A 19,584-nucleotide genomic window follows, 5' to 3' on the forward strand; every position below is an offset into this window, starting at 1 on the left:
AGTTCAGTGTTTACCCAACTTTGCGGATAAAACATACTGCAACTAATTAAAGCCTCACCATTGTGGTTTTCCCTGGCCCTCTACTATTTTTTTTTTAAAAGCTCCGAGCTACAAATACTGCAGCTATCCACATTCCAAGAATGATTATAATTCAAAGCAACCATCTTAGCATTTTCATGGTGTATTTTGGTGTCTTTCCTATCCTGTTTGGTGTGCCCACCTACACAATTAAGGTACTGACTTTATCAGAAGTGTGGGAAGGTTGGGAGCAGAACTTTTGTTGATCTCCACACATTACAGAACATTCCCTCGCAGAAATCTAAGTTAATTCTGGAATTTCAGCCAAAAACATTCCCGGCATTCTGGGTATGAAAAAGGTGTGTAATCTATGTAATACCATCCTGGGACACACCAGGTATTACTTTTTTTTAAATGTGTGGGATTGTTAAATGTCCCTGGCTGCCAGCTGACCCCAGGGTCAAATACAGCAGCTACCCAGAACCACAAATCGATGTAACTCGCAGCAGAAATTTGATCTTTTAACTCAGTGTCTTTTGGGCCTTAACTGTCACCAGTGATAAGATCACCCATATAATTGGGGCACTGTTTTTATCAGTATAAGTGTGGACATTTTTAAAGTTTCCACAGTGAGTTTTCGGTCCTTTTCTGTTTGGCCGATATGCCAACCAGCAGTAGTGGGGTACTATTTATGCTGAAAGAAGCATGGAAACATTGGGTGGCAGGACTTCTGTCATACCCCACAGACTCTGGAACTTTCCGTATAGATACGCAAAGAATGTTTGTGATCTCACCCAAAGTTTAATGTTTGCGGAGCATTCTGGGAAAGGAAATGTATTCGAAAAGCCACATCACCCTAGACAAAAATGTATGGGGCCGGTAGGTTGCCATGGGCAGTGGGTGACCACAACAGTATATCCTAGCCAAAGTTAGTTGCGGTGTTGGCAATTTCTTGTCCTACACAATAGGCCTACTCACAGAGCTCTCTCGCGGTGTGGGCAGGAGCAGAGTGCACAGCACAGAGGCGAGAGGAGGTCCTGGGGCTGCAACAGTTCCCGATTTCCAACTGCTGGGAAGGGCTGTTGGTGCAGCTGCGTAACATGGGAGTGTGCCCAGTAGAGGAGGGATTAGACTAACACGAACGAGTGTCTGTTGGTTAGAAAATGCACTGTATGGGGGGACTGAATGTGAAAATTGGAGAGATACACTATGGCACTGAGAGGGGGGAAAACTGCACACACCAGACTTGACAACTGGCCCAGCCCTCCCACCGGCAAACCGATCTGTTGTAATATGATTCCCACCCCGACTTGGAAACAATCACATGCAAAATAATTGTATAAGTGTCTGATACCGGCAAATGTTACTGTTGCTTTTTTTTTTCTCTTCTTTATTCAAAGGTTAATCTACAGGGAGTGCAGAATTATTAGGCAAATGAGTATTTTGACCACATCATCCTCTTTATGCATGTTGTCTTACTCCAAGCTGTATAGGCTCGAAAGCCTACTACCAATTAAGCATATTAGGTTATGTGCATCTCTGTAATGAGAAGGGGTGTGGTCTAATGACATCAACACCCTATATCAGGTGTGCATAATTATTAGGCAACTTCCTTTCCTTTGGCAAAATGGGTCAAAAGAAGGACTTGACAGGCTCAGAAAAGTCAAAAATAGTGAGATATCTTGCAGAGAGATGCAGCACTCTTAAAATTGCAAAGCTTCTGAAGCGTGATCATCGAACAATCAAGCGTTTCATTCAAAATAGTCAACAGGGTCGCAAGAAGCGTGTGGAAAAACCAAGGCGCAAAATAACTGCCCATGAACTGAGAAAAGTCAAGCGTGCAGCTGCCACGATGCCACTTGCCACCAGTTTGGCCATATTTCAGAGCTGCAACATCACTGGAGTGCCCAAAAGCACAAGGTGTGCAATACTCAGAGACATGGTCAAGGTAAGAAAGGCTGAAAGACGACCACCACTGAACAAGACACACAAGCTGAAACGTCAAGACTGGGCCAAGAAATATCTCAAGACTGATTTTTCTAAGGTTTTATGGACTGATGAAATGAGAGTGAGTCTTGATGGGCCAGATGGATGGGCCCGTGGCTGGATTGGTAAAGGGCAGAGAGCTCCAGTCCGACTCAGACGCCAGCAAGGTGGAGGTGGAGTACTGGTTTGGGCTGGTATCATCAAAGATGAGCTTGTGGGGCCTTTTCGGGTTGAGGATGGAGTCAAGCTCAACTCCCAGTCCTACTGCCAGTTCCTGGAAGACACCTTCTTCAAGCAGTGGTACAGGAAGAAGTCTGCATCCTTCAAGAAAAACATGATTTTCATGCAGGACAATGCTCCATCACACGCGTCCAAGTACTCCACAGCGTGGCTGGCAAGAAAGGGTATAAAAGAAGGAAATCTAATGACATGGCCTCCTTGTTCACCTGATCTGAACCCCATTGAGAACCTGTGGTCCATCATCAAATGTGAGATTTACAAGGAGGGAAAACAGTACACCTCTCTGAACAGTGTCTGGGAGGCTGTGGTTGCTGCTGCACGCAATGTTGATGGTGAACAGATCAAAACACTGACAGAATCCATGGATGGCAGGCTTTTGAGTGTCCTTGCAAAGAAAGGTGGCTATATTGGTCACTGATTTGTTTTTGTTTTGTTTTTGAATGTCAGAAATTTATATTTGTGAATGTTGAGATGTTATATTGGTTTCACTGGTAATAATAAATAATTGAAATGGGTATATATTTGTTTTTTGTTAAGTTGCCTAATAATTATGCACACCTGATATAGGGTGTTGATGTCATTAGACCACACCCCTTCTCATTACAGAGATGCACATCACCTAATATGCTTAATTGGTAGTAGGCTTTCGAGCCCATACAGCTTGGAGTAAGACAACATGCATAAAGAGGATGATGTGGTCAAAATACTCATTTGCCTAATAATTCTGCACTCCCTGTATATAAAGTTCATAATGTCTGCCTCCTTAACAAAGACACCTCAGTTGAACAGTTGTGACTGAAACAATGTTACGCCAGCAAGCGCTATTAAACGACGCGCTGGCTGTCAGACGCTAAATATACTAATGACCACTCAGGCCGCACCCACGGAACAGAGTAACAAATGTATAGCACATAAGACAATAAAAACAATGCAAGATGAAAACCACAAGTAGTACAGCGATCGAGATAAACACTTGAACAGCTGCAAGTATATGCTGTACAATTAGCTGCATCATTATGTTATCAATTTACCAAACAATACTCAATGTTGTAAACACTGTGCATCAATGCTATGTTACAACGAAACAAGTATCAAAACATGAAGCAATGTAATGATAAAATATCAATAAACAGATTCATGAAAAAAAAATAGGCCTACTCACAGAAATGAGGTACTGTTATTTTTGGGAAGTGTGGAAATTCAGAATTGTAGGACATTATTTACTATCTATTGAATTTCCCACTCTATGTCTTAGAGCCTTAGCACATAAAAAATGTATCTTGCATTCTGATGCTTCCAGTATTTCCTTAATTTGGGACGTCCTCTTGAAAGTGGAGGGTTTTCTATTTTCAACCAATTTGAGATTGTGCCATAAATAACTGCCCCCAGGCTTCATTTTAGTTTTCATTTGCCATGATTTGTGCTTTATAATATGAGGATCCCTTCATAATATTTAATTTATGGGTTATTAACATGTCTCTGTCAGTGATTCCGAAAATGAATCTCAGCACAAACAATTTGTCAGTCCAAAACAGTATTTACTTCCCTTACCACTACCCTTATTAGTGGCTGACTGTTATTGGTGGTTTCTGAATTCCGCTCAATGGGGCACTGCTGCCCAGGCTCCAGCATGTATGCTCCAACCCTAAAAAATGGTACAGTATGCTAACACCTATTTGGTATATTGAACTTCCAAGAAAGTTCATACATCAATGGCATGGAAAAGTGAAAAAACACCTGTGGGCTGCAGCACCTGTTGTGCCATCGACTAGGCTGACGAAGGAAACATGGCTTCCGACTTACCTGTGTCGTCTGTCTCCTACAGTTCTGAGTACGACTTGTAGCCTAGAAGATTTCCCATTATTTAAAAATAATACAGACAAAAAATAACATTGGCATGTACCTACAGTGACAAGCCACCAAAAGCTATTTTCACTGTGAAGTGATGTAGCTCTCCTATGATAAAAAACAAAGTTCAGAATAAAATCACAACTCTGATATCTCTGGTTTAGGAGAAACTACTGGGGTAATTCAAACACTATTTTTAATATTTATGAAAAAGCCACTATAGTAATAATGTCAGATTTTGAACAACTTTTTAGGATAAATGACTTTTAAAAATTTAGAATGTGTCTCCCTAAATGGCCAGTGGCCTAATAAGTATTAGCCTGCTAGCAGATGGCCTTGCCAATGCTCCCTCTGAGTGTGATATGAAACTACTCCTGAGCAGAAACAATGGCATAGACCTTTTGGCAGAAATATAGGGGTGTGAGGTATCCAACACATACCAGCTCAGGAAGGGTAACTGGGGAAGTTTCAGGAACTTCATTAACTTAAAGGGACCAAGGTGAGGCCTGTCTATTCAAAGTTAAGTGCAAATGGAGGCCTGGTGAAGAAGAAACATTTGTCCCATGGGGTTGCTGCTGTAGCCAAAGAGGCACCAGCTCAGGACCCAGAACCAATTTTGTTTAGCTGAGGGGGAAGTGCCTTTTTATTTCTGTAAACATGCTTATGGCTGGCATTCAAGTCACCTCCAAGAGCAGAAAGACTAAGCCATCTTGAATTTTACTTTGATTAGTGCCACTGCAGTATAGTCTGCAATAAGGAAATCAGGATGTGCTGCAAACTAGAGGGAAGGTTTGCCCTTGGATACTTTTTACTCATTGGCTAGGAATTGTCTAAAAGTCACCGCCACCCAATGGCCAGTAAATCATACAAAAGTGGCGTCTCACCACAGCTCATCAGACTACTCTCTGGACTTGTGGAAGAACAGAAGAGGACTGAGTATGCTGTTTGAGACCTATGAGGAGATCTGAAGAGCTGGACCTTCTCCCACTTTCACCTAGGACTACGAAGGGCATTCTAAGGACCAGTTATCTGACCTACTGTGTGACTACAGCAGCACAAGCTGCAAGCGGTCTTTTTCAGAAATGTTCAGCTGACCATGAACGGGACCATGTTTGTGGCTTCTGGTGGAACGGGTCCCAGCCACTGGATGCTGTCCCTGGTGTTCAGGGAAACTTAAAAGGGACCAAGAGGAGCTGTTCCAGAAACTCTGAAATGTTGAGACTTAAAAGACTAATTCCTAAGGTAAAGTCTTTGATGGGATGAACCTAGTTGGTGTATGTGAACCTGAAATCATGACTGTGTTTACTGCGTCAATTGTCTACCATCGGAGCTTTGCACTTTATGGCACTATATCTATTTAAGACTACAAAAATAAAACCTACAGCTTCCTGTATTGATTTGTTTTCGTTCTAGTGTCATTTTATTATTTTCACTCTATTTTTCTCATTCAGAATGGGGTATTTATTGCTAGGTGTGACCTGAGACTATTCCTTGAGATAGGAAGTCACCCCTCCCCAAATATTAATCCCATTTCTTATTGATTTATGCCATTACTACCAGACTAGCAGAATTGGTATTGGCAAGTGGAGAAACCAGAATCTGGAAACTTATGTGTCTACAACATTGCCATCTAAAGTAGCCACTTTTCAAAGCTCACTGAAATTATGTGGTATTGTTGAAGCTCACACACCAGTTGCTGTTTCAATATCTAAATACACTATGCTCAACATTGCAAAACTTTCATTCATTATTAAAAGCTCAATTAATTTAACTTGTTGATAGATCAGAAATGGATCTCGGTTTGCAGCAGCTTTTGAGACTGCTGACTTTATTTATTCGTATACATTTTTTGTGATCTTACCCAGAGTTATGCATGTTTAAGTGTGCTCTGTGGTGAAACAAAATTAAGTTGGACCTAGTTGATATCAACATTTATTTATGTATTAAATGGTTCCTCACAGTTAAAAGAGGATCCTAAATTGGATGCATTTAACAGTCCAAAGAAAATACATTGCTCCTAAATTACTGAAAGAAAATATATATCCCTACTTCATTGGGATTACAGAATGTTGAATTGGTGCACCACTGGAGATAGACAAGAGAACGTTTCCCTGTATACTTGCCTGCATGCCTCCTGGGAAAAGACCTCTCTGTTGTATGTATTTCGCATGCTTATATTCAATTACAGTAGTGTTATTTCCCTCGTGTGTTGGGAAACACAAGGAAGTGATGAAACTGATAAAACCAACGTAGCTGGTTTCAAAAACAAAATGTGTTGGACAGAATCTAACACTGAAAAACTAACATTATCATGTGAAAAAGCTACAGCTCTTTGGGAAAATATAGGAAAAGCAACACACAGTGGTTAGGAGATTTTGTTTTAAATGTTATAATTGACATTCTCAAAGTGTAATAATACAAAATATTGAAATAATAATTGTAATAAATTGTAATAAAGTTGTTTAAGGCAACTTTAAGGTGGGACTAGAAAAGGGGCAGTGAACATGTGTAAGAGGTCTCAGCATCCTGGAGTCTCCAATGCTCCTTAGGGCCGAGTATTATGAGCGCGTTCCTATGTATCCATTATGTTTTTTCAATACTTTCAGGTGGAATTCCTTTGCAGAATGCATACTCTCCTTATTCTTTTATTCTACTGAGCCAAGTAATTGGTGTCTCTCAACTTGTTTTTTTATATGTACAGGACTTCATACTACAGTCTTTGCAATTTTAATCATAACTAATAACTGGTGTTAATATACTCCTATTTAATGTTGCATGATTTACCAACCAAACAAATGAAAGATTGATTCTGGACAGCAACAGGTGGGGAACAAAACGAACTCGCTCGTGTGGTAGGCCATGCACAATGAACTTCAGATTATCAGTCATCAGGGCATTGCTCTAAGCTCAGAGGAATGGGGCAGTGAAGCACGTGCTACATATGAGCTCTGTGGGCTTCTGTCCTTCTAAAAGGGTTCAAAGCGGGGGGAAGAGAGGGTCTGTATTTCTGCCAGGAACAGACTCAATCCGGAAACATAAAAGGTTAAATAATAATGACCCACTGAAATTACTGCTGCTTAATCTGAGTCAAAAGTTGTTTGTTTTCAAGTATGAATGGGATCACAGTTAATATGGTTATGGGTTCTGGGTCAAATTTACTCTTGAATTCAGACTATCAATTTGTAAATGTACTTCATGAAAAATGACACTTTTGGACTCATCTGATATTTTGTCGGAGGGGATATGAAGTACTTCATTTTTAGGTCTGGCGTTAGCCCAGATCTACTGATTGTACTAAAATTATATGTATGATTTACTTAATTAAAGGGGCTTTCAGTCACCTCTCTTCATCCACTGGTCTGTTGTTGTGTCATTCACAGTTTGCTACAACCCACTACAGTATACAGCATGGAGCAATGGGTCAGCTTACTTCACTTTGGAGTGACAGCATTAACCTGCACACAAGGGAGTTCCATTCAGTACAGTATTTTTGTTTTTACTTTATTAGTTTAGTGTTGCTTTAGTTTGTACAGCCCAATGGGATAGCAGGACGCTTTCTACCAGATATGAGCCCAGGGCACATTCCAGTTTTATCATTTCTCGTCTCCTGCTGATGCTGTTGTAAATTCCTTTTGAAGCGGCCTTTGCATATATGACTGCTGCTTTTTCACACCCTAAAAGCAGCTCACATTAATTCTGACTGAAAGCGCATGAGGGTGCACTATTTTTGCACAACCCTGTCCGTCATTCCTTCCTTGATTCTTTCCTTCTTTATTCCTTTCTTTGCTTCATTTTTTCCCTTTCTTTTCCTCATTATTTCCTTTCTTTCCATCTCTGCTTCTTTTTCCTTTCCATTTCTGTCTTGTCTCTCTTTCTTTCCTTCCTTCTTGCAGCTTTCTTCTTTCTTACATTCTTCCTTTTTTGTCTTCCTCTTTTTTGCCTTCCTCCTTTTTGTTTCTTTCAACTTTCTTTTGTTACTTCTTCATGTCTTGCATCCCTGTTTCTTTTACTTCTAGCCTCCCTATCACCTTCTTTATTGCCTTCCTTTCTTTCTTGCCTTTCACTGTCTTTGCTCTTTCTTTCTTGCCTATCTCTTTTCATTTGTTGGGTTCAGACTTGCCTTCTTTCTCTCTTGCGTTCCCCTTTCTTTCTTTTTCTTGCTTAGCTCCCCTTTTCTTTCATTTCTTTATTTTTTTCATTCTGAGAGGCAAGAGACTGGTAGCCAATGAAAGACTGATTTTTTTTTAAGTTTGTGTTTGCCAAAACATTTTTTATTTTACAAAAACTGTGTGTGTAACATGGTTACTTATAAGGGTTTGCAGCCAGATTTCATACATTAGCCTGCGGATTTGTCACTCACATTTTCTTTCACCCATTCCAGCATTCATCAAGGGTCAATGTGTCCGTCTACTTCAGCCCTTTACTGACTTCACTATGAGTTAGAACTTACTGCCCTTTCACAAGGAGCACATTCACACACAACACGGCTCCCTTCAGTGCCATGGAGTATTATGGCAATGTATGCCTTTTTGAGGCCACAACAACAGTTTTGCCTTTAGAAAATGTTTTCAGATTGACAAGGGCCTGGCAAACTCCTAAACAAAAAAGATTTGCAAAAATCAGGATAAAAACTAAACAAGAATTGTAAAGGCTGGTTGCCAATGCCAGACCTATTGGCTTTGCCAGTGCTTGTTATAAAAGTATTCAAGGAGTGTGCAATAGTGTACAATTGGAGTAGTGAAGGAGGAAAGGATAATGCGCCTCACGGGTGAATAGTGCGCTTTACAAATCCCTGATTGATTGATTGAATGCCACAAAATCAAGGGAGAGTTATCATTATGTCGACTGAGTTGAGTTTGTGGGTCAGTGCATTGAGGGGTAAAAAACACTTGCAAGTCTGCATGAGGACCTAAAATATTCAAAAGGTTTGGCCTCATCAAGAGCCTGGCTCTCTATTGTTGGCAGGACAACTCCACTCACTTGATCTTATCTTTACTAGGTCTGTCTGGATAATCTTGAAAGTATACAGTTTTTGAGACTGCTTGAAGAGTACATAAAAGTATACAACACAGCACCAGAAAGAGAGATACGCAGATCTAATGACATAGACTATCACAGTTGTAGGAAAGTACCATCTTGCCTGGCATGTTACCCCCATATTTCACTGTATATATGTTGTTTTAGTTGTATGTGTCACTGGGACCCTGCCAGCCAGGGCCCCAGTGCTCATAAGTGTGCCCTGTATGTGTTCCCTGTTTGATGACTAACTGTCTCACTGAGACTCTGCTAACCAGAACCTCAGTGGTTATGCTCTCTCTTTGCTTTCCAAATTGTCACTAACAGGGTAGTGACCAATTTCACCAATTCACATTGGCATACTGGAACACCCTTATAATTCCCTAGTATATGGTACTGAGGTACCCAGGGTATTGGGGTCCCAGGAGATCCCTATGGGCTGCAGCATTTCTTTTGCCACCCATACGGAGCTCTGACAATTCTTACACAGGCCTGCCACTGCAGCCTGAGTGAAATAACGTCCACGTTATTTCACAGCCATTTACCACTGCACTTAAGTAACTTATAAGTCACCTATATGTCTAACCTTTACCTGCTAAAGGTTGGGTGCTAAGTTACTTAGTGTGTGGGCACCCTGGCACTAGCCAAGGTGCCCCCACATCGTTCAGGGCAAATTCCCCGGACTTTGTGAGTGCGGGGACACCATTACACATGTGCACTGTACATAGGTCACTACCTATGTACAGCGTCACAATGGTAACTCCGAACATGGCCATGTAACATGTCTAAGATCATGGAACTGTCACCCCAATGCCATTCTGGCATTGAGGAGGCAATTCCATGATCCCCCGAGTCTCTAGCACAGACCCGGGTACTGCCAAACTACCTTTCCCGGGGTTTCACTGCAGCTGCTGCTGCTGCCAACCCCTCAGACAGGTTTCTGCCCTCCTGGGGTCCAGCCAGGCCTGGCCCAGGAAGGCAGAACAAAGGACTTCCTCAGAGAGAGGGTGTTACACCCTCTCCCTTTGGAAAAAGGTGTCAGGGCTGGGGAGGAGTAGCCTCCCCCAGCCTCTGGAAATGCTTTGATGGGCACAGATGGTGCCCATCTCTGCAAAAGCCAGTCTACACCGGTTCAGGGATCCCCCAGCCCTGCTCTGGCACAAAACTAGACAAAGGAAAGGGGAGTGCCCAGAGCTCCTCCAGTGTGCTCCAGACCTCTGCCATCTTGGAAACAGAGGTGCTGCTGGCACACTGGACTGCTCTGAGTGGCCAGTGCCAGCAGGTGACGTCAGAGACTCCTTCTGATAGGCTCTTACCTGTCTTGCTAGCCTATCCTCCTTCCTAGGTAGCCAAACCTCCTTTTCTGGCTATTTAGGGTCTCTGCTTTGGGGAATTCTTTAGATAATGAATGCAAGAGCTCAGAGTTCCTCTGCATCTCTCTCTTCACCTTCTGCCACGGAATCGACAGCTGACTGCTCAGGAAGCCTGCAAAACCGCAACAAAGTAGCAAAGACGACTCCTGCAACCTTGTATCGCTGATCCTGCCGCCTTCTTGACTGTTTTCCTGGTGGTGCATGCTGTGGGGGTAGTCTGCCTCCTCTCTGCACCAGAAGCTCTGAAGAAATCTCCTGTGGGACGACGGAATCCTCCCCCTGCAACCGCAGGCACCAAAAGAACTGCATCACCGGTCCTCTGGGTCCCCTCTCAGAACGACGAGCGTGGTCCCTGGAACTCAGCAACTCTGTCCAAGTGACTCCCACAGTCCAGTGACTCTTCAGTCCAAGTTTGGTGGAGGTAAGTCCTTGCCTCCCCACGCTAGACTGCATTGCTGGGTACCGCGTGATTTGCAGCTGCTCCGGCTCCTGTGCACTCTTCCAGGATTTCCTTTGTGCACAGCCAAGCCTGGGTCCCCGACACTCTAACCTGCAGTGCACAACCTCCGGAGTTGTCCTCCGGCGTCGTTGGATCTCCTTTTGTGACTTCGGGTGAGCTCCGGTTCACTCCTCTTCGTAGTGCCTGTTTCGGCACTTCTGCGGGTGCTGCCTGCTCTGTGAGGGCTCCCTATCTTGCTGGGCGCCCCCTCTGTCTCCTCACGCAATTGGTGACATCCTGGTCCCTCCTGGGCCACAGCAGCATCCAAAAACCCTAACCGCGACCCGTGCAGCTAGCAAGGCTTGTTTGCGGTCTTTCTGCGTGGGAACACCTCTGCAAGCTTCTTCACGACGTGGGACATCCATCCTCCAAAGGGGAAGTTTCTAGCCCTCTTCGTTCTTGCAGAATCCACAGCTTCTACCATCCGGTGGCAGCTTCTTTGAACCCTCAGCTGGCATTTCCTGGGCATCTGCCCAATCTCGACTTTGTCGCAACTCTTGGACTTGGTCCCCTTATTCTACAGGTACTCTTGTCCGGAAATCCACCTTTGTTGCATTGCTGGTGTTGGTCTTCCTTGCAGAATTCCCCTATCACGACTTCTGTGCTCTCTGGAGAAAATAGGTGCACTTTACACCTACTTTTCAGGTTCTTGGGGTGGGCTATTTTTCGAACCCTCACTGTTTTCTTACAGTCCCAGCGACCCTCTACAAGCTCACATAGGTTTGGGGTCCATTCGTGGTTCGCATTCCACTTTTGGAGTATATGGTTTGTGTTGCCCCTATACCTATGTGCTCTCATTGCAATCTATTGTGACTGTACATTGCTTGCATTGCTTTCTATTGGTATTACTGCATATATTTGGTATTGTGTACATATATCTTGTGTATATTTGCTATCCTCATACTGAGGGTACTCACTGAGATACTTTTGGCATATTGTCATAAAAATAAAGTACCTTTATTTTTAGTATATCTGTGTATTGTGTTTTCTTATGATATTGTGCATATGACACCAGTGGTATAGTGGGAGCTTTGCATGTCTCCTAGTTCAGCCTAAGCTGCTCTGCTAAGTTACCCTTTTCTATCAGCCTAATCTGCTAGAACACCTCTTCTACACTAATAAGGGATACCTGGACCTGGTGCAGAGTGTAAGTACCCCTTGGTACTCACTACAAACCAGGCCAGCCTCTTACAACAGTCCACTACTGGAACACAACACCGGCAGAAATCATAAAGCTGAAGCTGGGGCTGAAATCTGCCAAGCCATTCTCAATCCAAATTTTGAAGGAAGGCTGGCGCATGGGATTTAACAAACATCCATATAGCGCAGTACAGGTGAACCAGCAAGAACTAGTAAAGAAGGAAATGAACTAGATGTTGACCAATGTGAACAACACCAGAGCATCTTTCAAGTGAACCTTAAACATCTAAATAAGTATTTCGTCACAAGATGGGATTTAAGACAGATCAATATCAAACTTTACTATGTTGATCTGTGTAAACAGTTCGATACTGCAACACCATAAAAGTATCCATCAGGTCTGGAAGGGTTTGAACAAAGACAGCACATTGCATGGTTTTGTTTTGGACAGTGTCCAGTGAAGGAACATAGCACTATCTAGTAAAAATTACCAAGAAGTAGGATGATTATGTGCATGGACAAGGAAGTGGGAGTGATTTTACGCACAACTTTCGACCACCAAATATAAGAATGGGTTAGATCTTACCTTAACAACCTCTTCTTCAAGAGACTAATTACAACTGATCAAGAACCAGAATGCTTATTTAATGGATTCTGCCAATAATGTGCCATCAAAACATTAATGCTGTTTAAATACTACAAAGGAGTGACCAACCTCAGGGCCTGATTTATAGTTTGGTGGACGGGAATTTACTGCGTCAAGGTGACGGAACACAGTACTACGTCACCGGGAAGAAGTACCTGCCCGCCAAATACAGAGATGCTCATTGGCGCAGAGGACATCACTTGCATTTACAGCAGCTGACCTCAGAGCAGTTCCTGTAAAAGCATTAAAAGTTTGATGGCCGGCTCCATCAACATGACAGAGCTGTCAACATTTTTTTTTTCTTTTCAAAAAGAAAATCCCAAAGACGGATTATTTTTTTGAAGAAAAAAAAAAAAAAAAAAAAACAATGATTGCCCCCCTCGCCATGGGAGATTCTACTCACGGCGTGAGGTCATTTTGCAGTTTTCAGTGGATATTACCACCAACTTTTATCTGCCGATGACGGACAGTGAAAATAGGGTTGGCGACCACATGGTCAAACCTCTGACAGCACTTACGTCAGTCTGTCAGAGGTGTATGTAGGTGATGAAGATGGAGTCGTCTCCGGTGTCTACATACTGAGGTTCTGCTCAACTCTAGAAGAGTCAAGCGGAATTTCGCCCAGGAGAGAGAGAACATCATCGCTGCTGCGACAGAGTATCCTCTACGCCTAAGTCTAAGTCAGGCCTTCAATCAGAATAGTGTATTTAAGTATTAATGAGGAATAAGCTCGACTGAAAGAGGAGAAAATGAACTAGATCTATTTTTATAAGATTTTAGGGCTGAAATTGAAAATAGAACAAAAAGACGATTTGAAGACATGAATTTCAATCTGATCATTAAACTGTCAAAGTTGTATTGTCCTATTTAAAATGATTTTCCAATGCAATGAATATATAGAGAAGTGTGGCACAATGGTTAGAGCGGCAGACCCTGATGCAGAGATCTGGCCCGGGACCAGGGTTCAATTCCCTTGGACCAGATAATTCTTGCCTCGGTGCCTAATCTAATTAATGGGTCCCACTCTAACTCTGGGCAATAGCTTGCATAATCTCTGTAACTCTGGGCAATAGCTTGCTTAATCTCTGTCAACGGCCCTGACAGCGCTTGAATGCCTGGCTTCACCCTGGGGGTTGCCCAGGAGTGGGTGCCTCACAGGGAAAAGCCAGGAGGGGTTCCCCAGCGGTATGCGTACAGCGCCTTGAGACCCTAACGGGTGAGTAGTGCGCTATACAAGTGCGAAGTTTATATTTAAAGTAAAAATAAGAAAATCTAGAGATATCCTTCCTCACAAATAAAAATGTGTCTTTCTTACACCAATCCATGAGGTATTCTGCTAAACAAGAGATAAACAGCAGACCTACAGGGGACAGATAAAGCATTGTGTCCTGTACATTTAATGTCAGTATTGTTAAATTTTTAATTGTGAACTCCCTGCGTCACAAGAGAGAGCCTTCTTTACAGAAACCAGCGCATAAACAGCTGGGTGACAGTTTCAGGTACATACAAGTATACTTCTAAATGAAGTGGATGAAGTGGTCACCTCCTCTGTCTTTTGGTTTGAGCGATGTGTCTCTGGCAATGTTCTTAGCTGCAGCTGAGTCCGCCTGGTGATTGATGGCACATAGCACTTCACTTCATCCTCTGCTTCTCCTGGCAGCAGCTCAGCTCCTGCAAAATACAACACTGAGTGAGCCTGGTTCTGTAGGTCTCGCTTAAAGGCAGCTTTAAGGGCCTGCCAGGCTCATGGCAAAAAAGGGGACACAGAGAGAGGGCTTCAGTGCTGATTTGGCTTACAGGCCTATTGGCTTTGACAGAGTTGCTTCCCTTTTACTTAGCATGAGCTTTAGAGCACGTGGAAGAGGCAGGGGAGATGCTCCGTTGCAGCCCGTGTCCCACAGTTAGCAGCTCTAATAAGTGACATCTATTTGGGACAAACACGAGCGTCGTCCTCTACCCACAGGCTGGGATGTGGTAGATTGCAGGCCTTCTTCCACGACAGGGAGCTGGAGTTTCAGAGAGGATTCATCACCTGTTGCATGATGTTATCAAACACAAAACCACAGTGACAAGTAAAGGCAGTTTTTCAGACATTCTGCACCCCATCTCTTTAAAAAAGTTCAGATGACAAAATGAAATCTGCTTTAAGAGCTCCCAACCAAGGCAGCTAGTTAAACACCACTTACAGAGGTTCTTTTCCTGGGCCCACTCTCCTGTGTCTGCTCGTCTCCCCCTCATATGCTATACATTCAGCATGGTGTACCTATGGCCGACTTACCGGTGCAGTGTGTAATGTACATGCTCCTGCTAGGGTGGCCACACCATGACCCGATCCGGGTCTCTCCCGGTCAGGGTCGGCCTCTCCGCTATGGAAAGGCAGCAAAAAGCAGCAAAATAAAATAATAAAAGTATTTTATTGTCATAATTTCTCGTGCAGCCAGCCTGCCTTGCGGGGAGTGAGGGGGCGTGGGGTGGGGGCGTTGGCCATCCACCGCATCAGCACGGGAGGGAGGAGTGCTAGGTGCACGTGTCGGTTTGGCCGGCCGTCCTAGGCCTGCCAAACTGATATGCACACTTAGAACTCTCCACCCGAGCTCTGTTTCACAGCCGCGTGGAGACGAAGCGGAGGCTCTCACTCCTTAACTGAGCTGCATTTCAGCCCGCTCAGGCCAATTCCAGCGCTTCTCTCATGCTGGGTAACAGCATGAGAGAAGCGTCTGGACTGGGTGGGGGAAGAAGAGTGACAAGAGAGGAACCTGGGCGGCTGGAGCCGAGGAACACGGAGGGCTGGCAGCGGCCGGTAAGTCTTAAAAAAAAAAAATTATATATATATATATATATATATATATATGGATAACTGTGTCATCACCCCTTTCACAGGCCTCTCTTCTACCTAATGCACCTTTCAGAAAACTTCCTTTCAGTGGCAGAAAAATGAAAACAGCCTCCGTCTCCCTGACCTGCCACTGAAGTAATCGGAGTCGTTTTCTTCATTAAAGTGACAGGTACCACGTTCACCCCAATCTGAGGAGTTTTCACATAGTGCTGAATAAAAACCCCGTCGAAGTATTGCCAGTCAATATCTAATAACCCTCTTCATTAATTAGTGACTTTAGGTACTCAATCATTCATCATGCATGCATGCATCCTGTCACTCTCCCTTCTGCTCGTGGATATTCATTCACTAGCTCACTGACTCACTCAAGCATTCACCCACAACATCACAAACAGACACCAGTTAAAAGGCACGTCACTCGATTTGGCGTTGCCAATGCTTATTTTGTCTCGTGGTGGGTTTACATTGCAATTTGAAAGAAGACGGACTGGAAAGTGTGGAAATGGAATCTAATTAGTAATCAAATACGAGGTAGCGAATAAAAACCCCCACCTTCGGATGAGAGCAGTTATGTCCGTTAAACTGCCAAACACTGTGGCTGATCTTGTGAGACGTCTGTATGAACGTCACCGCAGTGGGGCTCTCCTATTCCGAAATAATAGGTTTCCTCCCATGGAATTATTATTTTGTTGGACAGAAATACCTAGAACACTTCTTCCCACCCACCCTACTGCACAACCTTCAAACCAGCCGCAAAAAACGTGGCTCGTCGAGCTAGGACCTCACCATTGATCTGTGCCTTTACCGCCCGTTTCCTTAGTGCTCCTGCAGGGAAGTCCCGTTTCCTTAAGGCGGTGATAGTTTTGCCCATTACAGTAGGACACTGGCAGTAATAAGTGCTGGTGTTACCCTTTAGAGGAGGTCTTTATACAGGGAGGAGCTAGCACTGCCCACTGAAAGCGACGCATTCCCACTGAGGTGGATGGGTTTTGTCATTCAAGCAATGTTCTCCCTCCAATGTGGAATGGATCTGTGCATTACAGGAAGCACTCCCACTGTGAAGTGCCGGTACTGTACAGGAAGCACTTCCACTGTGAAGTGCCAGTACTGTTCATTACTGTTCATTACAGGAAGCACTTCCACTGTGACGTGCCGGTACTGTACAGGAAGCACTCCCACTGTGAAGTGCCGGTACTGTACAGGAAGCACTTCCACTGTGAAGTGCCAGTACTGTTCATTACTGTTCATTACAGGAAGCACTCCCACTGTGACGTGCCAGTACTGTTCATTACAGGAAGCACTCCCACTGTGACGTGCCGGTACTGTACAGGAAGCACTTCCACTGTGAAGAGCCAGTACTGTTCATTACAGGAAGCACTTCCACTGTGACGTGCCGGTACTGTACAGGAAGCACTTCCACTGTGAAGTGCCAGTACTGTTCATTACTGTTCATTACAGGAAGCACTTCCACTGTGACGTGCCGGTACTGTACAGGAAGCACTTCCACTGTGAAGTGCCAGTACTGTTCATTACTGTTCATTACAGGAAGCACTCCTACTGTGAAGTGCCGGTACTGTTCATTACAGGAAGCACTCCCACTGTGACGTGCCGGTACTGTTCATTACAGGAAGCACTCCCACTGTGACGTGCCGGTACTGTACAGGAAGCACTTCCACTGTGAAGAGCCAGTACTGTTCATTACAGGAAGCACTTCCACTGTGACGTGCCGGTACTGTACAGGAAGCACTTCCACTGTGAAGTGCCAGTACTGTTCATTACTGTTCATTACAGGAAGCACTTCCACTGTGACGTGCCGGTACTGTACAGGAAGCACTTCCACTGTGAAGTGCCAGTACTGTTCATTACAGGAAGCACTCCCACTGTGACGTGCCGGTACTGTACAGGAAGCACTTCCACTGTGAAGAGCCAGTACTGTTCATTACAGGAAGCACTTCCACTGTGACGTGCCGGTACTGTACAGGAAGCACTTCCACTGTGAAGTGCCAGTACTGTTCATTACTGTTCATTACAGGAAGCACTTCCACTGTGACGTGCCGGTACTGTACAGAAAGCACTTCCACTGTGAAGAGCCAGTACTGTTCATTACAGGAAGCACTTCCACTGTGACGTGCCGGTACTGTACAGGAAGCACTTCCACTGTGAAGTGCCAGTACTGTTCATTACTGTTCATTACAGGAAGCACTTCCACTGTGACGTGCCGGTACTGTACAGGAAGCACTTCCACTGTGAAGAGCCAGTACTGTTCATTACAGGAAGCACTTCCACTGTGACGTGCCAGTACTGTACAGGAAGCACTTCCACTGTGAAGTGCCAGTACTGTTCATTACAGGAAGCACTTCCACTGTGACGTGCCGGTACTGTACAGGAAGCACTTCCACTGTGAAGTGCCAGTACTGTTAATTACTGTTCATTACAGGAAGCACTCCCACTGTGAAGTGCCGGTACTGTTCATTACAGGAAGCACTCCCACTGTGACGTGCCGGTACTGTACAGGAAGCACTTCCACTGTGAAGAGCCAGTACTGTTCATTACAGGAAGCACTTCCACTGTGACGTGCCGGTACTGTACAGGAAGCACTTCCACTGTGAAGAGCCGGTACTGTTCATTACAGGAAGCACTTCCACTGTGACGTGCCGGTACTGTACAGGAAGCACTCCCACTGTGAAGTGCCGGTACTGTTCATTACAGGAAGCACTTCCACTGTGACGTGCCGGTACTGTACAGGAAGCACTTCCACTGTGAAGAGCCAGTACTGTTCATTACAGGAAGCACTTCCACTGTGACGTGCCGGTACTGTACAGGAAGCACTTCCACTGTGAAGAGCCAGTACTGTTCATTACAGGAAGCATTCCCTTCCATACAGGAGTGCTTGTAGTGTTGGTTAAAGGAAATGCACTTCTACTGTAAAGTGCAGTACTGTTCATTACAGGAAGCACTCCCACAGTGAAGTGCCAGTACTGTTAATTACAGGAAGCACGTCCTTCCATACAGGAGTGCTCGTAGTGTTGGTTAAAGGAAATGCACTTCTACTGTAAAGTGCAGTACTGTTCATTCAAGGAATCCTACTGTCAAGTGTTGGTTCTGCTCATTGAAATAAGAGTACAGCAGTCCTGGTGACAGATAGATTTACCGCTGTTCAGACAAACAGACCGGGGATGGCCTGAAGCCAACATTTACCATTAAAGCACTGCACCCACAGAGAGTCACAGTACTGCAATGCCCAAGTCTTACACTCAAGAGGTCCAGGTACACTCCCTGTCTGGGAGTGATGCACACTTCTGAACAATGCTTAATTTGTAAATAAGAAAGAGCTCTCCTCTGAAACACGCGGCTGCTGCAATTAAATGTGCGAGCACAGAACACTGAGGCGGCGTAATCCTGAAGCCATCTCGCGCCTCTTCAATCCATTTACAGCCACTCCCTGCCCCTTCAGCTCACTCTTGCAGCTTTCTGCTTTCTCCCTTTGTGACGATTTTTCGTTTTTCTCTTCCTCTGTCTTTTCCATATGTCTCTTTTGCTCCCAGTTAAATGCTTGAGGCAGAAAATTAAGTGCCGGCTGTCAAAAATAAGTGCCTGAGCCCTGTACCTGAAACCACCGCCACAAATTAAGCACTGCTTCTGGAAGATTGAGACAGGCATCTTTTTTTCAAGGTGCCTTTGGACACAGTGGAGACACCTCACCAGCATTGTAAGGTCAAGACCCATAAAACATAAAAACAGCAGAACAAGATAATAAGAACTTTCTGTTGAATGGCAGTTGAATGACAGTCCTAACAGCAAATCCAAAAGGAAATCACTAAAGGTATTCTAGATCTCCTTAAAGTGCTCCTACAACAAGCGACCAGAAGCTGAAGTTCAATTAGAAAGCAGAGAAGTTTAAAGAGAGTTTAAGAGGTTGTTTTTGTTCTACCAATACTAGATCTTCCAGACGACCCTGTGACTAAGACTACTGATGTACTAG

At 44.2% G+C, this 19,584-nt stretch overlaps 1 protein-coding gene across 1 annotated transcript in view; it reads right to left on the minus strand.

Annotated features, from left to right (window-relative positions):
* IFTAP (intraflagellar transport associated protein) overlaps positions 1–19,584 on the minus strand; it is a 155,377-nt gene that overhangs the window by 42,103 nt on the left and 93,690 nt on the right. Inside the window, exon 6 of the mRNA XM_069221818.1 lies at positions 14,310–14,437. Coding sequence (XP_069077919.1) covers positions 14,310–14,437 — 128 coding nt within the window. The remainder of the gene's footprint in view (positions 1–14,309; positions 14,438–19,584) is intronic.

Source organism: Pleurodeles waltl, chromosome 3_1 (assembly GCF_031143425.1).
Source record: "Pleurodeles waltl isolate 20211129_DDA chromosome 3_1, aPleWal1.hap1.20221129, whole genome shotgun sequence".
Classification (NCBI taxonomy): domain Eukaryota; kingdom Metazoa; phylum Chordata; class Amphibia; order Caudata; family Salamandridae; genus Pleurodeles; species Pleurodeles waltl.